We start from the raw sequence: 26,480 nt of genomic DNA, 5'->3' as shown, positions 1-26,480 counted from the left end.
TTTTCACCCTGGAACTGGAAGCCCAGCCTCCCCCATCCTCCTCTCTTCTGGATTCTTTCAGTAAACGTTTGTCCTTGAGTGGTTGCTAGTGCAACCCTCAAAGATACAGCCTCTGCCTCATAAGGTTTAGAGTGAAAACAAAAAAAAACTACCATAAAACAAGGAGAGCATTGTTTTAAAGTAGAAAGTTGTAACTGATTCTCTGAATTAAAAAATGGGGTATAGAAAGTTACAAAGGCAGGCAAACTCCTGCCTGGGTTGCTCAGGAGCTGTCTTCTGAGGCCTGAGCAGGAAGCAGCCATTGGGGGCTTGAAAGGATCCTGTTCTGGGCCTGAGGATGGACTACACAAATCCTGAAGGAGTAAAGTACTTGGCAAGTTTAAGAACAGAAGGAGACTGGGGCAGAGGGGTGAGTGATGAGACTGGCAGAGAGAGCAGCAGAGATGTGAAATGAAAAGGAGATCCAGTTGAAGATTGCCCATCATTAGTTTCATGATCTGGTTGCTTGTGATACTCACTGAAATTGATACAATAAAGAGGTATATCTATAATATTTGAAAGCAAAATACAGATCACATGATTGATTATATAATACAATCCTATTCATGTAAAAGTAAATGTGAATGTAATGCTCGTTTTATTGCTTGCAGCAATGCTTCATAATATTTACCATATCTCTGGGGCCGCACTTGGCCTGGATCTAGAAAAAGGAGTAAAAGTTACGGACTCCACCCTCCTGGGATATATGTAATTCATATTTATGAACATATTAGATAAATAGGTCAGGATGTCCAGAAGATGGTCACTAAAATGATAATGGTGGGACATGGTTCCATAGTGTAGCTGTTAGCACGTCTGCTTTACACGCAGAATGTCCTAGGTTCACACCCCAGTGGAGCCACAGTCCATGGTCTACGGCCATGCCACCCTAAATAAGCCCGATGTCTGATCTCAGAAGTTATGCAGGGTCGGGCCTGGTTACTACTTAGATGGGAGATCACCTAGGAAGACCAGGTGCTGTAGGCATAAATAATAATCATAAAATGATAATGCTGGTTATTATAAAATGCTTTTCTGTATTTTAAAACTTTTTTTAATCAATTTTTTTCTTGACCTGTGATGTAAATAGTTATTTTCATTTTAGAAATATGAAAAAAAATTCAGTCAACCTACACTGCATTATAATGATCACAGAGACTTTAAAAACCTTCAGTGAGAGAAGAAATGAAGGGATAATGCATTTGGAGAAGCTGTTCTCTGTGTGTGCAGCTGAGAAAGGTTAGATCTTGGTTGACCTGTAGGGGATGAGATAGAGATGAACTGAGAGAGGAAAATATTTTTTCCTATGATTATCTAAAGTAAGCCTGAAGCTAAAAGACCCTGAACTCTCCATATAGCTGTAGTGGGGATAAAAGTTATAGAGTGCTTACCAATTAATGGAAACTTAGCCTTTTGATTTTCTAGGCAGACCCATGCAAGGACGTTGTGAACTTTGATGTTATCTTAGTTTTTTTTCAGGTGAAGGCATTGAGACAGGAAAGGAGAAGCCACTGGTCCAAGACAAAGTGGACAAATCAAGAAGGAATTTGGGGCTGTGGGTTCCTGGCATGGGGTTCTTTGCCCCCAGGACACCCAGTACACAACACACCTGAACCAGCCTCTGGACACCTCCCCCCCCCACCCCCCCCCGCCGGTCTACTGCAGGCTTAAGCTAATGTGGAAGGTCTTAGAATTCAGAATAGCCGATGTGCGCACTCTTGGCTGTGTGTCCTGATTGGGGTACACCACTACTTTTGAAAATTGTTTTGGGGTATTAATGAATGACCTGAGAGGGAAAGGCAGGAACCTTCAGGCAGTGAGCAGAATCCTTTCATCCCAGGCTCACACCTCCTAGTGAGACTGGGCTTGCAGAGGGCAGGAGGATCCTTCCCAGGTGTGCAAGGATTGGAGGATGGCTAGGTATGTGGGGAGAGCTCACTACAAGGTTAGCTGCTCACTGATGGGTGATGCTTCTAATGTAGGGAGGAAGCAAGAGAACTGAGTTTTAAATCAAATCTACAGCCATGCCACACTGAACACACTTGATCCCATCTGATCTCGGAAGCTAAGCAGGGTCAGGCCTGGTTAGTACTTGGATGGGATACCATCTAGGAAGACCAAGTGCTGTAGGCATAAAAAATAAAAATGTTAAATCAAGCTACATTCAGAGATTGCAATATGCTGATCGGTTCTATAGCCAGACCTCAAGGAAGCCTGCAGAGCAAAGGAAGCTTTCTGCTGGGATTGTTAACAAACCATCTCCCTACACCCTGAAGGGAAAACAGGAAAAACAAAGTCTTTAGACTGCCCTATACAAAACAAAATTATTCATTCCCTGTGGCTAAAACCATGGGGAACCGGCAGGTTTTCACAGTAAGTATTCTTACTTTTTCACACTACATACTCTTATCCTTTCTCACTATATGCCCATATCATCAAAGTAAAATGGGTAAACAAAGTCTTTTGTCTTTGCTTTTTCTGTCTATGGTACATTACCTCCTCGCTAATAAACTTTTTTTTTGACTCTAACTCTGGCATGCGTTTGAATTCTTTCTTGCGCTCAGCCAGCTCAGCCAAGAATTCTCCGTGCAGGGCTTGAGTTCCCCCCACTGGGGGGAATTTGCCCTTCCTGCATCACTTCCACAGCTCAGACTACAGATTATAATGATATTATAGTTAGCCAAAGGTTATGCCTTAGCCAAAGATGGCATCAAAGCTAGAAAATACCAGTTTTGGCTTATCTCCCTTTTAGCCAGGACTAAAACGGGAGGTCCAAAGAAAGGAAAGGTAAAGGCTGTCTTCTGAGCAGAAAACACAGGTCCCATATCCCTGTAACTAGAATTTCCTCTCAGCACCGCTAGCCATCACTGCACACAATTACTGAGGTGGTCTCAGAGCCCTTCTGGCCCTTGTTTAGGAGACCACAGTTCTTAAGATCCATAAAAGTGGCCACATGGGGGAAGGGTTAGTGATAATGAAAGATTGTCCTCGGGACTTTCTTGGTCTGCCCTCATTCCTATTTAAACCAGATAAGTGTGCCCTTTTCCACTAACCGAATGATCCATTATCCCTATTTAGTATTTTGATAGCACTTCTAGGAGCATCCTCAGACCAAGTCTCTGGTGGGATGGAAGGAGGTGAGCTCAGAGTTCCGGTTCTCAGGATGTTTGGTTGATAACAGACCCAGGGGACAAACCCTGTGTCCTCTTCTATGCAGAGAGGCATACCAGTCTAATGAGAGGTCCTCGGAGAGAGTCCTAATGTCAACTGTTCTCTACTCTTTAGCTCTAGTTACATAACCCAAGGGACAGATGACATCCCAGCTGGAATACAAGGACTTTAATTAGATTTTCCTCTCTCCATCAGGCACACTCCTTGGTTTTTGTGATGGTCTGAATGTTTGTGCCCCCTCCACACACACAAATTCATACACTGAAATTCTAACCCCAAAGGTGATGGTATTAGTAGGTGGGACCTTTGGGAGGTACTTAAGTCATAAATGTGGAGCCTCATGAATGCAATTAGTTTTCTTGTAAAAGAGGCTCCAGAAAGATCTCTAGCCCCTTCCACCATGTGAGGTCACAGGGAGAAGGCCCTGGCTATAAACTAGGAGGAAGAGAGCCCCTCACTAGAAACTGACCACGCTGGCACCTTGATCTTGGACTTCCCAGTTTCCAGAACTGTGAGAAATAAATCTCTGTTATAAGCTACGGAGTCTGTGGAATTTTGTCATAGCAGCCGGAACTAAGGCAGTCTCTGAGATTTTGCTTTTCCAAAGCCTTTTCAAATTCAGTTTCCCGTTACTCCAGTCCTCATACCTTGTCTGGTTTCACGAGGTAGTTTGTGTCTCAGGCCACCAGGGGGCATCGTGGGTCCAGACAGGGTTGCTGTTGAGAGAACATGGGAGGAAAGTGGGAGGGGCTGCCTCCAGTGAACTAAGGGGGAGAGGAGGCAGGAGAACCCGACATAAGAAAGGCGAGCAGGCGTTTGCTAAGGGGAAATTACAAGTTTGTAAGTAGGATCATGACATGACCCGAGGCACATTTCAAGATCTCTATGGTTGCTGTGTTGTCATTGCAAGGCTCCTGGTGGGAGATCTTGGCTTGTACCCAAGTGACCATGGACAGTTTTGTGGACATCTTGAAAGTGAAGTGGGCAGGACTGCTTTTGGTGGGGATGCAAGTCATGAGGGTAAGTGGTCAAAGATACCATCTAGAACTTCATCTGGGACCCTGAGATCAGAAAGAATGAGAGAGAAGCAAATATGAAAAAAATATCTAAAATGTCTTTTGGGGCCATGCTATCTTTGTGATGTCACTAATGTTAAATGGAAAAAAATTAAGTACAGTATAGCACATAAAATATGATCTCTTTAGACAAAGTAATAAATATATGTAATATTTATTCATTCTATTCAATATTTGCCATGGACTTTATACTCCAGTGGTACAGGGGAGAGAATTATGAATGTGGCATTAAAATCTGAGCCTTAATGGATTATTTATATTACATTTTCAGATGCATAATGATGTGTCAGGAAAATGGTCACTAAAAAAGGAGGACTTTGGTGAGAATTTAAAGAATTTTTAATAATAGGTTTAATTGGGTATACATGTATTAGGTTACAATGTATCCAAAAATATAATTTCAACATGTACCCAATATTTAAAAAACCACTAATGAGATATTTTACCTTCATGTTTTTTGCACCGTATCTGATGTGTTTTCACAGTTCATCTCAATAAGGATGGACTTTTAACTTTAATGTTAATCTGATATAATTGGAAATGCTTGGTCTGTATTTAGATTTCATAAAATTTACAGTCGAAAGGGTAGATTTGTTCACACACCCAAGTTGTTCCAAACAATAACAGAATTATATATTAAATTTAAATTTAGATGAAATAAGTTAAAAATTTGGGTCCTCAAGTTCACTAGATATATTTCAAGGGCTTAAAAACCGCATGTGGCTGGTGGCTACCATATTGAACAGTGAGCCACTGAGCATCTGCATATACATCACAACAGATAAGGATGAGTCAGACACAACCCTGTTTCAGGGGTCCGAGAGGGGCTGTCGTTGGTAGGATTGTGGCCCAGGAGGAGACACAACTCTTTTTTCTTCAGTATTTTCCCATAACCCGACTCTGTCGTCACCAGTCCACACCTCACACTTCTCATTTCCTTCTCCTGGAGCAACTGCTTCACAGGGACCGGGGGTAGGCCTTGCCTCTCTCCAGTCTAGTCGCATCCTGATCATTTGTTCTGTTTCTGTGATGCTGGTCGGAATTGGGCCTGGTATCATCACAGACATCAAGGAAAGAAAGGAAAGAAAGGATTGAGAAGTGTTGTAGCTGCCAGGCCCCAAAAGATACACAGACCACCAGAACTCAGTGAGTTATAGGAAACACATTCTTTATTCAGCCAACTGGGTATGCCAGGGGTATGCAGACCCCAAATTAAGCAGCCCCGAAATGTAGAGGTACAGGGGTTTTAAGCCCAAAATCCCATTCTTCATTCTGTCTAAACACAAAGGTCTATTTTTCTTTTATTTGCTACCTGTCAACCCATAGGTCGGTTGTGCAAGCAAGGGTACAGAAGCAGAAAGCTTATTGTTAGAATGTTATGTTCCCGTGGGCGATAGATAGCCAAGCAGTAATTTCCTGCAAGTAATAAATTTCTAGCAGTCATTTTTCAGCCACCACACCCGGATGTTATGGGGGCTTTACGCCAGAAGCCCCTCCATGCCTGTGGTGGGAGGGCTGGAATCCCTTAAAGAAGAACTCAGTGGGAACAAGTGTGGGAATGAGTAAATGATATACTAAAACTTATTAGATTATGGAAGGAAAATGTCCTCTTTGGTTTACGATGAGACATTTTAATGGGGAGCAATAGTGAGAGCTTCAGTAGCTAGACTTTGAGCAGGACAGGATCACACCAATGGATATTTCTAGAACTTTCCTTTGTGACTTCTCTCTGTAGAGGCTTAAGCAGTAGGAATAACCTTCCAGGTTTCCATAAAATTGAAAGTATTTCAAGACAAGGACAGACAGGTCATTTTAAAGTGACTTTTAAAAATTGGTTGTGGATAACTCTTGTTTCTGGAATATGTAAGGGCAACACATCCTAAGAGCAGCCCCTCAGAGCATTTCCTGTGTGTGCGCCTCTGTAGGACTCGAAGGCTGGTTCAGTAGCCTGGGTAATGACCCTGAAAGATATCCAGGTCTTAATCTGGGAACCTATGAACGTTACCTTATAAGGCAAAAGAGACTTCCTAGATGAGATTAAGGATCTTGAGATGGGAACTGTGGTGGTTAAATGATGAGTCGGCTTCACTGACCACGGGGAGGGAACCTGGATTAAACACGATTTCTGGGTGTGTCTGTAAAGGGGTTTCCAGAGGAGATGGTCATTTGAATTGGTGGACTCAGAAAAGTCGATCACCCTCCCCTATGTGGGTGGGCATCGTCCAATCCACTGAGGGCCTGAATAGAACAATAGGAGGAATTGACTGCGTTTTTCCTGTCTCACTATTGAGCTGGGACATCTCGCGTGATCTTCCTATGTCCCGAGACTGGAACTTACTCCGTCAGCAACCCTGGTTCTCAGATCTTCAGACTCAGACTAAATTAAGCCAAAGCTTTTCTGAGCCTCCACTTTGAAGATTGTGGGACTTCTTCCTCTCTCGATAGATAGAGAGAGAGAGAGAGAGGGAGAGAGAGAGAGAGATACAGAGACATAGGCAGTCTCCTATTGATTCAGCTTCTCTAAAGAACCCTGACTAATACAAAGTCAAGGGATGTTATCCTAGACTATATGGTGTGGCTTAAATGTAATCACTTATCCTTATAAGAGAAAGGTGCTGGCAGATTTGAGGACAGAAAAGGAGAAGAACGTGTGACCCCAGAGCAGAGATTGAAGTCATGTAGCTATAAGCCAAAAATGCCAGCAGCCTCTAGCAGGTAGAGGAACAAAGAAACAGATTGTCCTTAGAAACTCCAGAAGGAACCAGCCCACATGACACCTTGATTTCTGTTATTCTAAGCCCCTGGGGCTTCTTGATAGTACAGAGCTTTCTCTATGCAATATTTAGTTTCTTCTCACATTTTGAGAAGCCAGTCTGTCTGCACTTAGTCTCATTTCTCTCATCCAGCTTTCCTATTTGGGTTGGTTTTACTTAACATCTACCGTTTCTTCAGCCTTGAGCCAAGAGCTGCATTACAAACAATAATCCTGTGCCAAAGCTATGGTGGGACACGCTAAATAGTCCTAAAGTGAGCATCTGAGCCACGTGGCATGGCAGGTGACACATTCCATTCTAGAGGAAGTTAATGAACAAAGGCAAATGCGCTTAGAGGGAAATAGAAGGGATCAGGGAGCCTAATACTGAGCTGGAGGGGGAAGAAGAGAAGACGGGAAGGGAACAAAACAGGGATTTCCAGCTCCCACTCAGCTGCCTTCCTTAGAGCTTGCGTTGTACCATCTGAGGCCACCAGGGAGCAGTGAGGGCCTGGATGTGGGGAAGATACTTGCTGGTGGACAAAGTGAAAGGAGCATAGAGAGGCTTACAGGTGTTCCGAGTCGATGTTTTATTCCATGACATAGGAATTCATCAGCATCTCATGTAGCAGATAGAGGAACAAAATGGAAGGTGTTTTTTTTTTTTTTTAAGGTAGGAAGAAGGTGGAACTAAGACATCAAAAGAGGGGATTATTTCAGGCAAGCACACCTTTCCTGAGGGGAAGGCAGGGTCTTATCAGGCAAATTACCTCACTAGAGCTGACCAGGAAATTCTGGACGGCTTCATTTAACTTTCTATTCCTGGGAGAGGCTGAAATTAGATTAGTTTAGGTATTAAGTTTTGGTTTGGTGATGTGGCTCTGTTTGTTGTATATGTTTCCTGCAGTCCTCAAGGAAATCCTCACCTTAAATCTCTTGGTCTCCCACACCTGTGAAGAATGACTTGGATTCAGTTCTTCACAAACGAAGCAGGAAAGAGAACAAAGGAGTCCTTTTTTTCTCCCTTTCCTTCCTCCCTCTTTCCTTCCTTCCTTCCTTCCTTCCTTCCTTCCTTCCTTCCTTCCGTCCGTCCGTCTTTCTTTCTTTCTTTCTTTCTTTCTTTCTTTCTTTCTTTCTTTCTTTCTTTCTTTCTTTCTTTCTTTCTTCCTGTAGTCCAAATATTTCCCATAGCAAGCATGTTTTGAGGTAAGAATTTGAGTGAAAAAAATCTGTGCTCTCTCAGAATCACCCCTCCGATCAGATACCTGAATTATTCTCCTGGAAGCAGCTCTGCATGTTGGCTGTCATCCTATCAAAAAGGGCTTTTTTCAAAATGGTGGCTTGGTTCTTTGGGTTACCTGTTAGATGTGACCCCCACACCTCAGAGATCACCTATATCTGATTTCCAAGATGATCCAACTAACTTCTAGCCGTAATCCCAGTTACAATGAATCACTAAGTATAAACACATGTGACTATCAGGACAAGAATTCTTTGACCATTGAGTGAAACTGGGCTTAGGTCCCTGACATCCTGGCATAGTGACTATCTGGACCCAGGCTGTAAGAACTCTCACAGCTTCAGCCCTGAAAATACCAAGTCTTGGAAATGACCTCATTGTTTATCAAATCAGGGCAGATGTTCAGCCTACCTAGAAGCTAAGTCTCTGATATAATATTTTCTGTTAAAGTTGTTTTTTCAAATCTTTCTGGTTACTTCTTTCTTTCCCTGTGAAGAGTCAGTACCTTCACTCTTTAATCATCCAAGGTGCAACAGTGACACCCATAGACCCCTACCTAGCTGGGTCATAGCACAGTGGAAATGGACGGAGAATAAGGTTCTGAGTGGCAGTTGTGTGTGTAATGCTGGTCAGAGACAGCACCTTCCCATAGGGTGTGTGTGTGTGTGTGTGTGTGTGTGTGAATGTCTTTGTGTAGGAAACCAGTAGGAAGCAGAGAGACCACTGCTCTGGTGATCCACGTGGCATTTGATATATGTCCTGCTCCCTGACTGTAATAATAGGACCATTTACAATTTATTTGGATGTTCATAGGACTGTGAGAGCCACCATTGCCATTTCTAGTGTTTCTTCTCTCATGATTTCCTTTTGAGAAGGTAGCTCCTATTTTATAATAGTAATAATTACAGCCAAACCAGCAGCTACGTGCAGGGTGAGCAGGATCTCTCTAATATGACCTTTCAGGAGCTACCAGCACTTTGTTTCTTGTGTATGTGGAGTCTCAGTCTCAGACTGTAGAAATTGCCTCCTGTGTATTCTCAAATCCTGCAACAGTATTCCTATTTAACTTTTTATTTTAAGATGAGGACAGAAGGGTCATTTTTGATGGACGAGATTTGAAATGTTTTAGGTGTCGCTATGGTCCAAATATCCACCGATGTTCTTCTGTTCGATGCAGTCGGGGACTCGGCACCACAGGCAGTTACCTTCACGTGTCCATAGCCTCTCGACGTCTGAGGCCATTCATTGTCTACTGCACCTCCTGTGGATGTTTTATAGATACATCGCTAACTGCTACTGTTTCGATAAGCATTATAATTATTGCTGCGTGAAAGGTAGGAATTCCGGAATTAATATTTGTGTATTTTTAATCTGCATGCTTTGGCTTTATTGGTTACTAGTCTTATTCTCTGCAAGCGGTCTTTTGCTCCTTTGGGGACGTCACACTTAGCGTTTCCATGTCATATCTTATGTAGCGGGCACACACATACAGAACAATCTTACATGAGAATGAGGACTCCTGCAGCATGGGGACTCTGAGAGGTTCCTGGTACTAATAGAACAGGGAACAGAGGACAAAGTGGAATCTCGTGAAGATCACAGGTTTGCTTCTTGCAGGAAGGACATGGACATCGGGAATGTACCCAGGGGACCTCCCAGTGGCTTTCCCAGGAGGCAAGGATTTAGTCTACTCACTCCACAGGCCCAGTCTGATGGATTTCTGAGCAGTTCATTGACTCACGGCCATTTTACTATTATCCCACACCAAGGACATTATTATCTAAATCATTCAATGTAATATAGCACATAAATGTTTAAAGTACAAATAACAAAACCATTGCCTCAGATACAAAATTGTCTCTTCCTCCCCCGCCTATTTCCTCTCCCCAATGCCAGAGGCTGCCATGACTCTCCACTCTCCCTTGCCCAGGATGTCGCCTGTCTTTGCCCTTGGAAACGTCTGTGATGTGGTATGAACAACGACACTAAAATAGGTTCTTCAGAGCGTTTTTGTTCGTAGAACTCCCAGTCATTTCCTGAAGACATTTCCACTTCCACTCTGCCCAGGATCAGACAGTCCTGATTTGTCTTTTCTCAAAATCCAACTCTTTCTAAAAGAACAAACCAGGCGAATCATCCCTCTATGGATGGAGAAGATTTTGCCTCAAGAAGACACATAGCTCTGAGGTGAGAGTATCTCAACGTGCTACATAGAGGGCATAATGGAGAACATTTTGTGTTCTATGTGACACACTCTGAGGAGAGATCTTGGTGTTGAGCCCTTTGGCCAATCCTGACTTGTCACCTCACAGTATCTCAACACAAGAATGCTGCTTCCTGCTTTCCATTCAGAGGTAATTGATCTTACTGAGCTCTCTCTCTTTCATGGATATTTTGCCTTCAACATTGTGGGTAGCCATTCTGTCTTCCCTCTGTCTCATGAAATTGATTTTATTTCACATTTAATGTTTCCTCAACCAAGGCCAAGAACTACATTATTAAGCCTAGGACGAGATGCTCTAGGATAAACTCTGTGGTGCTCAGGGAAGAGCCTGAGCTGCCTGGTTTAGCAGTTGACGTTTCCATTCTAAGGCAAGGTGGAAAAATGAGCTCGGGTGGATGAAAGAGGGCTCTGGGGACCTGCCTGGTACTGAGCTGGAAGGGGAAGAAAAGGAGAGAGAAGAGCTGAGCAGATTTTTCTAGCTCCCATTCAGCTTCCTTCCCTGGTGCTTGGGTTGCATCATCTGAGGCCACCAGAGGGCAGAATTGCCTGAATTTGGGGAAGGCACTGGCTGTGGTTGACACCCTGACCTGAATGAAGTCTTAATAGGTGTTTACTCTGAGACCCTCCTAATAGGACTTTTGGGGAAAGGGGATTTCCTATATCTGTTGTGTCCCACATTTCTACCTATACAAGTGACAGTAAAAGTCCCTGGGCCTCAGACGCTGTAGAGATCGGAACGAAAGATACACAATGGCTCATTTCATCTGAGGAGGACCAAGGAAGGGCTAAAAAAGAATGAGAGATCCCAGCTTTGCCTGTGGTCCTTGGGTAGCGGAATGATTGGATTTCTCCTAGGAGACCTCAGACCCTAACCTCACCCCACTCCTCGACATCTTGAAGCGGAAGGCCCTGGATACCCCAGCCCAAAACCACCCTGACTCCCAGCGTAGAAAAGACAGGGACATCCAAGGATGACAGGAATAATGGTTTCAGTGTGTCTTGAGCAAGAAAAATCATATCAAAGAGTTTTAATTTTCTCAAATTAACTCTGCTGTCCAGGGTTGCAGAAACAGGTAGAAATGAGAGCCAGGTCAGAATGGGGTGAGGAGAGGCAGTAGGCACCCAGCTGACAGTGTTCTGAGTGTGCCTCCAGCTTGAGAGGGTCACAGACACAAAGTCACCTCACAGCAGAGACACTGAGGGTCCAAGACCTCATTTACGTGAAGGACTTCAGCAGATCTTTCTCCACTGTAAATCAGGCATACACATTATGTGTTTGTGTCCCTCTATTTATACTTGTCAAAGTGTTTTCTTCCCCTCACCTATCTTCTCCTATGTGAGGATATAGAAATATCTGGAATCAAGTGCCAGGTCTGAGAGTGAGGAGAGGCAGCTATAAAAAGGAAATTTGCATGGAGGCCCCTCCCTCCTCTGAGGCAGGAGAAGGGGATAAGAGAGGTCTGGGGAGCCAGGCCCAGGGTTGGGGGCTCAGAAGGGAGCTCTCCTGGGGCATCTCCACCATGGCCTGGGCTCTGTTCCTCCTCAGCCTCCTCTCTCAGGGCACAGGTGAGGCCTCCAGGGAAGGGACCATGGGGGCATCTGGGCTGATCCTTTATGTCCCCTTCCTCAGGCTCACTTGGGCCCTAACGCTGACCTCACAAGAGTGTGTTTTTGCCTTTTTCAGGGTCCTGGGCCCAGACTGCTCTGACTCAGCCTTCCTCAGCGTCCGGGGCTCTGGGACAGACGGTCACCCTCTCCTGTGCTGGCAGCAGCAATGACATTGGGCGCTATAATGAGGTCTCCTGGTACCAACAGCGCTCAGGCACAGCCCCCAAACTCCTGATTTATGGTGTCAACCGTCGGCCCTCCGGAATCCCTGATCGCTTCTCTGGCTCCAAGTCTGGCAACACAGCCTCCTTGACCATCTCTGGGCTCCAGCCTGAAGATGAGGCTGATTATTATTGTTGCTCATATGCGGGCAGTAACACTCTCCACACTGGTGCAAGTTCATGGGGAAGTGAGACCAAAACCTCTTCTGAGTTCAGTCAAGTCCCTTCACTCCTAAACTCAGGCTTTTCCTTCTTTCCCTTGTTATTATTTTATTTTGAAGTAACTACAAACTTAATAATTTAAAGATAATAAAAGAACTCTTATTTATCCTTCTCGTTGATTCACCAATTACTAATATTTTATCATATTTGTGTTGCATTGTATTTATTTTTCATCTCTCAGCTTATATATGGATGTGGATATGTATGTGTATGTGTTAGCTGTGTATATATGTTTTGTATGTGTATATATGTATAGGTATACACATATACATAAATATACATATATAATACACATATAACTTATCATTTTTTAAATCATTTGAGAGTAAGTTGTATTCACCAACATTCATATTCCATAATATTCATCATTTTAAGGTCTATGATTTATTGGTTTTTTACTATATTCACAAGTGTGTGCATGTATTACACTCTATAACGCCAGAATGTTTTTATTCCCATGAAAGTAACATTTCATCCATTAGCAGTAATGCCCCATTTCCTTCTTTTCTCATCCCCTAGCAACTACTATGTTACTTTATGTCTTTATGGATTTACCTATTCTGGACATTTTACATAAATGGTTACACACTATGTGGCTCTTTGTGTTTGATTTCTCTCATTTATTAAAGTGTTTTCAAGGTCCATTCATGTCGAAGTCTATGTCAAGATTTCATCCCATCTCATGCCAAATCATATTACATTGTATAGATATGCCTCATTTTATTTATCCAGGAATCAATTGATGGAATCTCACTAATTTTTCTTGTCTTTTCTTCCCAAAGCCAGAGTGGTTCTTTCAGGATCTAGGGCATGAAAATCCTAGTTTCCCATCACTGTACATGAGGAAATAAAAACATAATACTCTTTCTCAGAGAGATATTTAGGAGGCAGTCAAGACTTCATTCTCCTCTCATCCTAGCACTCTTGAGGATTCCTCATTGAGGAGCATCTTTCCTTCTTTTCTACCTGTTGTTTGAATGTGTCCTGGACATGCTGGAGAGGGGAGAGAGGGAATCAAAGCCTCAGCTTCACCAAATGAGTGAGGGGGCTTTATCCTGCTATTGGCTCTTTCTTTTTCTTTTCCGGTGTCTTTGTCAAATGTTCTAGGTGACTGCTTCTATTACCTCCAAAAATCTACAAGAATAGGTTTTTCACAAAAACTCTCTACATTCTGTATTTGTTCTGAGTTTTTTTTCTGTGTACCTAAGGAAAAGAAAAAAATTCAGGTACATTTCAGCTTTCCTTCCATTATGAAATGCATTGTTTCTAAAGAAGAGTGCATGAAATGAGGATTCAGAAGAAGAAGCAGAAGGAGGAGGAGGAGGAGGAGGAGGAGGAGGAGGAGGAGGAGGAGGAGAAATGGAAACCACATCTACCCTTGGCTAGATCTATCCATCCAAAGCATATCCATCTATCCCACTCCCCCAATTAGCTATTATGTTGACTTCGGTGCTAATCCCGCTATTGTTCTTCTTTCCATTCCTTCCCCATACCTTTCTAGGTCTGCATCCTCAAACAATGTAGTTAGTTCTGAGACAGTGGAAACAAGCAACACAACTGAGTGAGAAAAGCATAATGTGTCTATTGGATGAGGCCCCAGGAGACATTTACACTAACAGTGGCTCAGGCTCAGTCTCTTCCCTGGGATTTATTGGAGCCCCACCTGAAGACAGCAGACAAGGCCCCAGAAGATAGAGAAGGGATCCTAGAGTTGGGTCTGGTCTTGCTGGAGGTGGCCAGATCCTGGCTCTCTAGCAGAAGTATTGGCAGGGAATCAGAGGCCCACGTCTTTTGTTACACAGTTCAGCATGGACTCTAGGGGTTTCCCAAGATCGTTTCACTGGGAGGAAGAGAAAAAGATTATTCTTGGCCAGTCGGGACACTGGAGAATGGCTCATGTCAGGACAAGCCTAGCGCAGTCAGGGAACTATAAGTTAGAAGCCAGGCCACACACTACCAAACATTATAGTATGGTAACTCAGTTGTCTGCACCTGGGATATGTCAGTTAATCATAGATGCATCTGTCATCTGTTGCCTAGGAGAGAAAGGTAGCAGTGGGAGATGATGTTTAGAAAGAGGTGGCAGAGATTACAGTATTCATGAGGCACACAGGGTTCTCTTCATGATGTTTTCAGACTCACCGCCCACGCGCCTTCCAGGGACCCTGGTGGCTCTTAGCCGTGCCCTCATTGGATAGTGCTATAAATTCAGGAAATGGTCCTGAGGTTAATGCCATTCTCAGAGAGGTCAATGTACTGACCACCAGGGGCCTAGTTGCCAAGGCCCTGCCTCCATTAGGGTGACCGAAACATGCCAGCTTGAGAGCTTGCCGGAGGATCCTGAGGCCCTGTGTTTAACCTCATGGGGGTCACCTCCTCCTTCTTCCCGGGCTCACCTCCTCACCTGCTTCCTGAGTTCCTGCCCACGCAATTCACCATCTCAGCTTCTGCTTCCGAGAGCACAGTCCAGGAGGGACAGCTGTCCCCAACATGGTCATCAGGACAGCAGAGGCCACTATATGCCCACATAGCTCTGGTTCTCACCTACGTCCCCAGTGTCCACCTCAAAGTCCCCAGAGAGATCTGATTGATCCTTATAATTTTACAGAATGAAATAGAGCCTGACACATTAAGTCCTCTGGGCTCTGAAAGACAGTGGGAGAGTCAGGTCCGTCCTGAAGGTGAGTCCAAGGGAATAGGGGCCGTCGCTTCCTCCTACGGAGTGACCCAGCAGACACTCAGCTGTCGTGTGAGCTACACAGTGCATGCTGCTTCCTCCTACCATCCAAGTCCTACACAAGAATCTCTCTTCCCACTCACCCTAACCAGAAACACAGAGAATCATTCTGCAAAATAGAGTTCAGCCTGTCAATGTTGACGCAGTATAAGCCCCCAGAGTCCAACCATTGTTAACCGAAACCTACTCACCTGTACACAGAGCACACAGTCTACAAATTAACAGAATCAACTTAGCCATGCTTTACGGAATTTAAGAAAACTATCTTGTGAACCACCACAAACATGCTAACCCTCTCTCAGAGAGGTTGCAAAATACTATTTTTTCTTCTAGTGGTATTTATTATCCCCGGCTGTATTGGATATCCTATCACTTAAATACTAAAATATAAAGTTACGTATTTTTAACACATCTTATGTTAAATAAAATAGAATGAGATGGAGAAGATAAAAAATGTAAGATTAATATGTATCCAGACATATACATTAATATGGGAAAGAAAACCTTGTTAGTCCTATTGTCCTCATTTCAGCGAAGAGCCCTTGGGTCAGAGCTGGTGTCTGCAATTACCTTCTTCCCTCTGCACTCCATGTCCCCCTTGACCTCAGGAAATACCTTACGAGTCATGATGCCTTGTCAGTTGAAATTACTCAAAGCTTCATTCCGGAAGGTATTGGTCTGTGATCAGTGTTACCGAATTGGATGCTTGTAATTTTGTGATTGTGATCATTGACTACAGTCTAGGAGGTTTGGATTGTTCACGGCATTCCATATGCCCCCCTGCTTACCTCTGTGGTATAAAAGCAACCCATCAATCAAACTACATTCAGAGACTGCAATATGCCGATCAGCCCTGCAGCCAGGCCAGGAGGGCACCTGCAGAACAAAGGAAGAGTTCTGCTGCGTTTACTAACAACCCACTTCCTGGAACCCTGAAGGGAAAACAGGAAAAACAGTCTTTAAGTGTCTGCCCTACGTGACATAAAATCATTCATTCTCTATGGCTAAAACCATGGGGAACCTGTAGATTAAAGGCTGGGAACTGCCAGCAGGCCTTTCACGCGGCAGATTCTAACCTTTTCACGCTACATACTCTTCCCCTTTCTACACTCTTCCCCTTCCTCACCATATGTCCATCTCAAAGAGAATGGGTAAACAACGCCTTTAAACTGTAACTTAGGATGTGGTTCCATAGTGTAGCGGTTAGCAGGTCTGCTTTACACGCAGAAAGTCCTGGGTTCACACCCCAGTGGAGCCACAGTCCATGGTCTACGGCCGTGCCCCTCTGAACACGCCCAATGTCTGATCTCGGAAGCTAAGCAGGGTCGGGCTTGGTTAGTATTTGGGATAGAAGACTACTCGGGAAGACCAGGTGCTGTAGGCTTAATAATAATAATAATAATAATAAGAAGAAGAAGTAATAATAACAACAAACAAACAAACAAAACACAAAAATCCCATAACTTAGAGGAACTAAAGAATAACACATAAACTGGATTCCCCAACGCTCTAGGCTTTTTTCCTCGTGTTGGCTTTTTTCTTTGCTTTCTTCAGTCTTTGCTTTTCCTACTTTTGTTGCAGGAAGCGACACCTGATGGAGGAATTTGGACGCTCAGACAACTTTGCTAGAGGAAGGAGAGCTTCTTAGGCAGGCAGAGCACGTGAGGCTCTCCACAGCACAAAAGCACAAGCTTCTCTTGGGTAGATTTCTTACAGCTTATATACCCCTGTAGTATCCATGCAAGGGGCATGCGATTCCTCCGTCTGAGGTTCTACATGCACCTCCTGACTCAGGATGGGAGGGGGAGTTTCAGGTGAAAGCTGAAAAGAGCAAGGAATTCCCAGACCACCAGTTCTGTCTATTTACAGATAGTTTCTCTTGGAGGTGTGATAAGAGTTTCCAGAAGGCCATCCAGAGATCTATAGGATGTGGTTAATCTATAACCGGCTGAGTCTGTCATTTCTGTAAGCTCTTCTCTTTGCATTTTTCAGCTGCCTCTTCTCTTTCATAAACTTTCCTTTTGAATCTACCTTTGGCATGTATTTAAATTCTTTCTTACACTCTGCCATGAACTCTCTTCTCTCTCAAATGCAGGGCTCGGTCTTCACCACTTGGGGGAATTTGCCCTGTCTTGCATCAATACCATATATAACCAAAGACAGATATTACACCAAGTCAAAACACAAACAGAATTACCAATAATTGTAGAGAAGATCAGATTTTTCATTTGGCCTTGACCATTTTTAAAGATACGGAGGACAAGTTTGGTGGTGGGGGAAGTGGGTCAGCCACGGGAAACTGTAGTTACCTGTTTTTAAAAGTACCAGTTCCAGTTTTTCTTTTCTTTCTTTCTTTCTTTCTTTCTTTCTTTCTTTCTTTCTTTCTTTCTTTCTTTCTTTCTTTCTTTCTTTCTTTCTTTCTTTCTTTCCTATCTTTCTTTCTCTTTCTTTCTTTCTTTCTTTCTTTCTTTCTTTCTTTCTTTCTTTCTTTCTTTCTTTCTTTCTTTCTTTCTTTCATCCTTTAGTTACCTCAGCCTCAGGGAGTAGTGGGATGGGTTTGCATTTTTGATTACCCAGCAATAAGACCTGCTAAGATTTTTAAAATATTCCCATCAGACTCTGATATTAGTTTCCTAATTTGGCCAAATTTCTGATCAAATTTATTAAATCCTTTCAAACCTATTGAAATACACCAATTGTCCTATCTCAATAACCTTTTAAAATTTTCCACCTGTGGAGTTAATTCAACTACAACCCCTCCACTGACACGGGAGGCAGAGGACTGCCACCCTCCCCTCTGCGTGCATACAAAATAGTGTCTGCTCTGGGCAGGCTGCCTTTTCCTGTAGCTCCAACCCACCGCGTGCTGAAGCCTCCTTGTAGTGTGAGTAACACACGGCGTGTCTCACACCGCGGCTGGTTTTTCGGAATATCCAAGGCCAACGTGCAGGTTCCTGGCCTGGAGCTTCTGCAAGACACCACCTTTGGGAAATTGCCTAACATTTTCTTCTGCCTTTTTTCTTAATTCTTTTATTAATTAACCTTTCTGTGTTAGCATTTATAAGACCCAAAAAGCTAAATAGCAAATTCAGAAGTTTTAAGACAAGTTATATTTCTGTGTTTCTATTTTTCTTTCTAAGTGCAATGTCTTCTTTTTCTTCCCCAATATCTGCAAACATTTGAGGGTAAACAAGAAAGGGTCTGAGTGGACTTTGATTTTTGTTCTACTTTCTGTCCTTTCATCCTATTAAGGGTGTCTAAATGTCTAGTCATTATACCAATATGAGAACACTCTAAAATTTGTTACTTTAAGAAGTTTATCCAATTCAAGGTACCTGTCATCTGGCTAGAGATGGTAGAATTTTAATAGAGACTCACACCAATGAGCTTCTGTAAAGAGCACAAAGGCTGAAGCCCTCAGAGATCCAACAGTTTACTCTCAAAGATAGCTTAAGAAAGGTGGGGAGGACTGGCTTTCGAGAGCTGCGCCAAAACACATGGAATCACGCGCTTTCCCATTTGAACAGAATAAGTTTAAGATTCCTTAATGTTGGCTCTATAGCCTATTCAGCTGCCCACAAGATGCGTATGCATCATCCAGCTGGCTGGGTGTATCATCTCTGGAAGGAAGGAGATCAATACAGAACAAACTCAAATTGAGTCTTTACCAGAGTCTCATCTGCCCAAGAAATAAGTTTCAAAAATATTTTTCCTGCCATGTTAAACTTAGAAGAGAGAAAAAGAATCTCAAGACTTTGAACTTCTGGTGGTACATATATATAATGGAATATTACTCAGCCATAGGAAAAGATGAAATACTGCCATTTGCGATAACCTGGATGGACCTCAAGATAACCATGCTAGGCAAAATAAGCCAGACTGAAAAAGTTGAAAATCACATGCTATCACTTATATGTGGGATGTAAACCTAAAGGCAACAAGTGAACGGGACAAACAGAGACTCAGGAACATGGACAATGGACTAGTGGTTACCAGAGAGTGGGCGTGTGGGAGGAGGGAAGAGGTAGACAGGGTAAGGGGGGTCAAATAGGGAGTTCGGGGGAGGATGAAATAAGTAAAGGGGATCAAATATATGGTAGCTGAAGGAAATTGGACTCTGGGTGGTAATCACACAATAGAATGTGTAGATGGCAAATTATAATGCGCACATGAAAATTATATAATTATATTGAACAATGTTACGCCAGTAAACTTAAAAAAAAAGTAAGACTTCCAACTCCTATGAAACCCCACAGATAAGAGATCAGAGAGGTTGGTGGTAAAATTCTTACCACCTCTGCCTGCTGACGGTCAGATGTCCATGATCTCTGAGCTGCAGCAGTCAGCGTGTTAGCAACATCCCAGACAGTGGATTTTCCCGGTGAGGCTGGCCAAATTGTCGGAGCCAAAAAAAAAAAAAAAGAATACTTTTCCTCCCACCTTCTAAATTCTTCTAGCTGGGCTAATAATCAAACTACCAGAGACGGATTAATAGGATTAAAATCAAATGTTTTAATACACTCCACTCCCTTGAGGAATTTACATCAGCATGAAAATTCCGGACAGTAAGGTGACACTGGATATGCAAGACATTCGGGACAAAGGACAAAGGAGGAGGAAGGAATATGAGACTTCAGGAGTGAGGATGAGCAATTTACAGGCACTTGAGAGTAGGGAACACGCGCCGCAGAAACACTCCTGCTGGACAGTTCGGAAGCAGTGACGTGACCGCGCCCAGAGCTCGCTTCTCTAAGACAGCTTTTTCTTTGATTTCGGCAAGCTTTGCTAGTTTAATGGCGTTGCGGCTCACTTGCTTTCTCTTGCCCTTGTCCTTCTGCATCTGTATGCCTGCTCCTTTGATCATCAAGCCTTAGGACAGAAGGTTTTGATCAGTGCCAGATCTTTTAAGAATAAAGCCTCAGTCTATCAATCACGAGGACAATAAATTTCAGTTAAACTAAAGACAACATCTTGGGTTCAGGTGTGTGTTTTGGCCCCAGACCTATCAAGGCGAAACAGCTCCACTGACCACTTTCCCCTGGCACCAGATGGGACGATCCCATGGCTGATTCCTGAACTGGACACGAAGACGAATTACCCCAGCTTTGTTCAATCAGTAGCGCCCACTACTCCAGCTCCCTTAGTTTCCATGACTAATGATTTTCCCCCTGTATAAACTAACTCCTTGAGACATCCAGGGGGCAGGTCTTTGAGCAATATCTCACCTGTGTCCGGGACTTGCAACTCTCTGAAATAAACCTTTTCTGTCTTCGCTGCACTTTTGTCATTTGGACCTAGAGGCGCGCAGGCAGACGAACCTCTTTGCTCTGGTAACAGTGAGACATGAGAGTAGCTAGCTAACAGGCTCCCGACTGATGTCTTCTTACTCACTATACTTAATTCAAATTAGGCTAAGGCAGCATTCTAACATTTCCTGCCTGAAATAGGGTTCTCTGTCTGAAATGGGGGAAGGACCACAAGTTCTTTCTCAGGCTTGTTTCTTAATAAACAGCTTAAAAGCAATATCCCTAAAAGTAGCTTCAGGGTGGTAAAATTTTGGTTCCCTGCACCATCTGAGATAGTTATCATTTCTAGAAGTTCCATTTATTCCTTTTATTATCTTTTACTTCCTTACTGACACTATCTTTCCATTCATTTGAAGGGTGTTTTCTCTTACTTAGGTCATTTCCATAATAACAGCTTAGCTTTCAATCTTCTCTAAGGTGTTTCCAACATCTATGTCCTCTCTAGACTATCATCTATTGGTTGTCTTTTCCCTGCCAGTTGAAGTATCCTGTTTTTCATATGTCTAGTAATTTAGGATTCTATTCTGGACATATCTAGCATTGCATTGTGAAACAGGACATCTTGCTTCGATGCTGTTTTAAACATCGACTTTTTGTTTGTTTGTTTTAGAAGATAGGCTGCCATTTAGGTTCTGCCAGCCACTTCCAAACAGCCGTCTGTGAATTTGGACTTAAATGTCAGTTCAATTTTCAATCTTGGCAACGTTATACGCATTTACAACAAATGTGCACCACCAAGAGTTCCGTGTGGGATCTAGGCAGCGGTCTACCCCTTAATGAAATCTGGCCTTGCTGTTTGGGATCCACACCAAGCAAGCACATTTCAGAGGTGGGCCCAGTAGTTCCTGAGAGATTTAGAGAGCTGCTTTCCCAAGGTTTTACCTTACCACTTTCTCCCCTGACTCATCCTACACTTAGCTCATCCTTCCCTTTGGCCAGAGCCTCACCTTCCTTGTGTTCTTGGACATGTCTGTCAAGTGGTATGTACAGGGCCACTAAAATAGTTTCATCAGAATGTCACACTCCAGAGAACTATCTCATTTCCTGAGTGCACATTTCTGTTTCCATCAGCCCTGATCGGAGTCTGTACCCCAAACCCGTCTCTTCCTAAAAAAGCACAGCATCTCTCTGTGGATGGAAGCGATGCTAACTCAGGAAGGGGCACAGCTCTGGAATGAAACTGTCTCAGTGTGCACAAAAATGGCAAGAGAATGAATGTTCCCTTTCCTATGTGACAGACAGACATTCCCTGAGGGGAGGTCCCTGAACTGGGGCCCTTGGGCGCAATGTTGACTCCATGCTCCTTTTCAAAGGTCCTCAAACACCGGAATTCCACTCCATTAGATTCTTTTCAATTCTAGTGAACTTCCTCTCTTCTCATGGGACACTTTTTCTCTCATCATTTTGAGAAGGTAGTCTTCTCTTAATCTTATTTTTCTTAGCTAGCCTTCCTACTGGGGTTCATATTATTTTAAGGCTATAATTCCTGAGCCCTGAGCTGAGATCTGCCTCAGGAGCACTGATTCTGGGGAAGACCATTTAGCCAGGTACAGAGTGGTCCTGAGGGGAGGGTCCGGACCATCAGGTGTGACAGGTAACACATCCCATTCTGGAAGAAGCTGGTGGACAAAGTGAAAGGAGCATAGAGAGGCTTACAGGTGTTCAAGATTGACATTCTACCGAGTCGATGTTTTATTCCATGACATAGGAATTCATCAGCATCTCATGTAGCAGATAGAGAAACAAAATGGAGGCTTTTTTTTTAAGGTAGGAAAAAGGTGGAACTAAGACGTCAAAAGAGTGGATTATTTCAGGCAAGCACACCTTTCCTGAGGGGAAGGCAGGGTCTTTTCAGGCAAATTACCTCACTAGAGCTGACCAGGAAATTGTGGACTGCTTCATTTAACTTTCTACTCCTGGGAGAGGCTGAAATTGAGATTAGTTTAGGTATTAAGTTTTGGTTTGGGGATGTGGCTCTGTTTGTTGTATATGTTTCCTGCAGTCCTCAAGGAAATCCTCACCTTAACTCTCTTGGTCTCCCACACCTGTGAAGAATGACCTGGATTCAGTTCTTCACAAACGAAGCAGGAAAGAGAACAAAGGAGTTCTTTTTTTCTCCCTTTCCTTCCTCCCTCTCTCCCTCAGTTCGTTCTCTTTCTTTCTTTTCTTTCTTTCTTTCTTTCTTTCTTTCTTCTTTCTTTCTTTTTTCTTTCTTTCTTTCTTTCTTTCTTTCTTTCTTTCTTTCTTTCTTTCTTTCTTTCTTTCTTTCTTTCTTTCTTTCTTTCGTCCAAATATTTCCCATAGCAAAGCATGTTTTGAGGTGAGAATTTGAGTGAAAAAAATCTGTGCTCTCTCAGAACCACCCCTCTGATCAGATACCTGAATTATTCTCCTGGAAGCAGCTCTGCATGTTGGCTGTCATCCTATCAAAATGGGCTCTTTTCAAAACGGTGGCTTGGTTCTTTGGGTTACCTGTTAGATGTGACCCCCGCACCACAGAGATCACCTATATCTGATTTCCAAGATGGTCCAACTAACTTCTAGCTGTAATCCCAGTTACAATGAATCACTAAGTATAAACACATGTGACTATCAGGACAAGAATTCTTTGACCATTGAGTGAAGCTGGGCTTAGGTCCCTGACATCCTGGCATAGTGACTTTCTTGACGCAGGCTGTAAGAACTCTCACAGCTTCAGCCCTGAAAATACCAAGTCTTGGAAATGACCTCATTGTTTATCAAATCAGGGCAGATGTTCACCCTACCTGGAAGCTAAGTCTCTGATATAATATTTTCTGTTTAAGTTGTTTTTTCAAATCTTTCTCGTTACTTCTTTCTTTCCCCGTGAAGAGTCAGTACCTTCATTCTTTAATCATCTAAGGTGCAACAGTGACACCCATAGACCCCTACCTAGCTGGGTCATAGCACAGTGGAAATGGACGGAGAATAAGGTTCTGAGTGGCAGTTGTGTGTGTAATGCTGGTCAGAGACAGCACCTTCCCATAGGGTGTGTGTGTGTGTGTGTGTGTGTGTGTGTGTGAATGTCCTTGTGTAGGAAACCAGTGAGATCACCAGAGAGACCACTGCTCTGGTGATCCACATGGCATTTGATATATGTCCTGCTCCCTGACTGCAATAATAGGACCATTTATAATTTAATTTGATGTTCATAGGACTGTGAGAGTCACCATTGCCTTTTCTACTGTTTCTTCTCTCACAATCTCCTTTTGAGAAGGTAGCTCCTATTTTATAACAGTAATAATTACAGCCGGAACCAGCAGCTACGTGCAGGGTGAGCAGGATCTCTCTAACACGACCTTTCTGGAGCTACCAGCGCACTTCGTTTCTCGTGTATGTGGAGTCTCAGTCTCAGACTGTAGAAATTGCCTCCTGCGTTTTCTCAAATCCTGCAACAGTATTCCTATTTAACTTTTTATTTTAAGATGAGGACAGAAGGGTCATTTTTGATGGACGAGATTTGAAATGTTTTAGGTGTCGCTATGGTCCAAATATCCACCGACGTTCTTCTGTTCGATGCAGTCGGGGGCTCGGCACCACAGGCAGTTAGTTACCTTCACGTGTCCATAGCCTCTCGACGTCCGAGGCCACTCATTTTCTACTGTGCCTCCTGTGGATGTTTTATAGATACATCGCTAACTGCTACTGTTTCAATAAGCATTATAATTATTGCTGCGTGAAAGGTAGGAATTCCGGAACTAATATTTGTGTATTTTTAATCTGCATGCTTTGGCTTTATTGGTTACTAGTCTTATTCTCTGCAAGCGGTCTTTTGCTCTTTTAGGGCCGTCACACTTAGCGTTTCCATGTCATATCTTATGTAGCGGGCACACACATACAGAACAATCTTACATGAGAATGAGGACTCCTGCAGCATGGGGACTCTGAGAGGTTCCTGGTACTAATAGAACAGGGAACAGAGGACAAAGTGGAATCTCGTGAAGATCACAGGTTTGCTTCTTGCAGGAAGGACATGGACATCAGGAATGTACCCAGGGGACCTCACAGTGCTTTTCCCAGGAGGCAAGGATTTAGTCTACTCACTCCACAGGCCCAGTCTGACGGATTTCTGAGCAGTTCATTGACTCACGGCCATTTTACTATTATCTCACTCCAAGGACATTATTATCTAAATCATTCGATGTAACATAGCACATAAATGTTTAAAGTACAAATAACGATACCATTGCCTCAGATACAAAATTGTCCCTTCCTCCCCCGCCTATTTCCTCCCCCCAATGCCAGAGGCTGCCACGACTCTCCGCTCTCCCTTGCCCAGGATGTCACCTGTCTTTGCCCTTGGAAACGTCTGTGATGTGGTATGAACAACGACACTAAAATAGGTTCCTCAGAGCAGTTTTGTTCGTAGAACTCCCAGTCACTTCCTGAAGACATTTCCACTTCCACTCTGCCCACGATCAGACAGTCCTGATTTGTCTTTTCTCAAAATCCAACTCTTTCTAAAAGAACAAACCAGGCGAATCATCCCTCTATGGATGGAGAAGATTTTGCCTCAAGAAGACACATAGCTCTGAGGTGAGAGTATCTCAACGTGCTACATAGAGGGCATAGTGGAGAACATTTTGTGTTCTATGTGACACATTGTGAGGAGAGATCTTGGTGTTGGGCCCTTTAGCCAATCCTGACTTGTCACCTCCCAGAATCTCAACACAAGAATGCTGCTTCCTGCTTTCCATTCAGAGGTAGTTGATCCTACTGAGCTCTCTCTCTCTTTCATGGATATTTTGCCTTCAACATTGTGGGTAGCCATTCTGTCTTCCCTTTGTCTCATGAAATTGATTTTATTTCACATTTAATGTTTCCTCAAACAAGGCCAAGAACTGTATTATTAAGCCTTGGACGAGATGCTCTGGGACAAACTCCGTGGTGCTCAGGGAAGAGCCTGAGCTGCCTGGTTTAGCAGTTGACGCTTTCCATTCTAAGGGAAGGTGGAAAAATGAGCTCGGGTGGATGAAAGAGGGCTCTGGGGACCTGCCTGGTACTGAGCTGGAAGGGGAAGAAAAGGAGAGAAGGGCAGAGCAGATTTTTCTAGCTCCCATTCAGCTTCCTTCCCTGGTGCTTGGGTTGCATCATCCGAGGCCACCAGGGGGCAGAATTGCCTGAATTTGGGGAAGGCACTGGCTGTGGTTGACACCCTGACCTGAATGAAGTCTTAATAGGTGTTTACTCTGAGACCCTCCTAATAGGACTTTTGGGGAAAGGGGATTTGCTATATCTGTTGTGTCCCAATATTTCTACCTATACAAGTGACAGTAAAAGTCCCTGGGCCTCAGACGCTGTAGAGATCGGAACGAAAGATACACAATGGCTCATTTCATCTGAGGAGGATCAAGGAAGGGCTAAAGAATAATGAGAGATCCCAGCTTTGCCTGTGGTCCTTGGGTAGCGGAATGATTGGATTTCTCCTAGGAGACCTCAGACCCTAACCTCACCCCACTCCTGGACATCTTGAAGCGGAAGGCCCTGGATACCCCAGCCCAAAACCACCCTGACTCCCAGCGTAGAAAAGACAGGGACATCCAAGGATGACAGGAATAATGGTTTCAGTGTGTCGTGAGCAAGAAAGATCATATCAAAGAGTTTTAATTTTCTCAAATTAACTCTGCTGTCCAGGGTTGCAGAAACAAGTAGAAATCAGAACCAGGTCAGAATGGGGTGAGGAGAGGCAGTAGGCACCCAGCTGACAGTGTTCTGAGTGTGCCTCAAGCTTGAGAGGGTCAGAGATACAAAGTCACCTCACAGTAGCGACGCCTAAGGTCCAAGACCTCATTTACATGAAGGACTTCAGCAGATCTTTCTCCCCAGTAAATCAGGCATACACATTATGTGTTTGTGTCCCTCGGTA

General features: G+C 43.6%; 1 pseudogene and 3 gene segments (V, D, J or C); all 4 read left to right on the top strand.

Moving 5' to 3' along the window:
- LOC107509302 overlaps positions 1 to 26,480 on the top strand; it is a 419,333-nt gene that overhangs the window by 76,805 nt on the left and 316,048 nt on the right.
- The window catches only part of LOC107507566, a gene marked incomplete in the record, with an annotated part of 398,083 nt that overhangs the window by 66,847 nt on the left and 304,756 nt on the right, over positions 1 to 26,480 (top strand).
- Positions 2,054 to 2,172, top strand: LOC118603321 (annotated as a pseudogene).
- LOC107506678 overlaps positions 11,988 to 26,480 on the top strand; it is a 322,997-nt gene continuing 308,504 nt past the window's right edge. The window contains 2 exon segments of the V gene segment in view: positions 11,988 to 12,068; positions 12,187 to 12,490. Coding sequence covers positions 12,023 to 12,068; positions 12,187 to 12,490 — 350 coding nt within the window.

Source organism: Rousettus aegyptiacus, unplaced genomic scaffold (assembly GCF_014176215.1).
Source record: "Rousettus aegyptiacus isolate mRouAeg1 unplaced genomic scaffold, mRouAeg1.p scaffold_m13_p_5, whole genome shotgun sequence".
NCBI lineage: Eukaryota > Metazoa > Chordata > Mammalia > Chiroptera > Pteropodidae > Rousettus > Rousettus aegyptiacus.
Note: the sequence above shows the minus strand (reverse complement) of the source record. Positions and strands in the feature narration are given on the sequence as shown.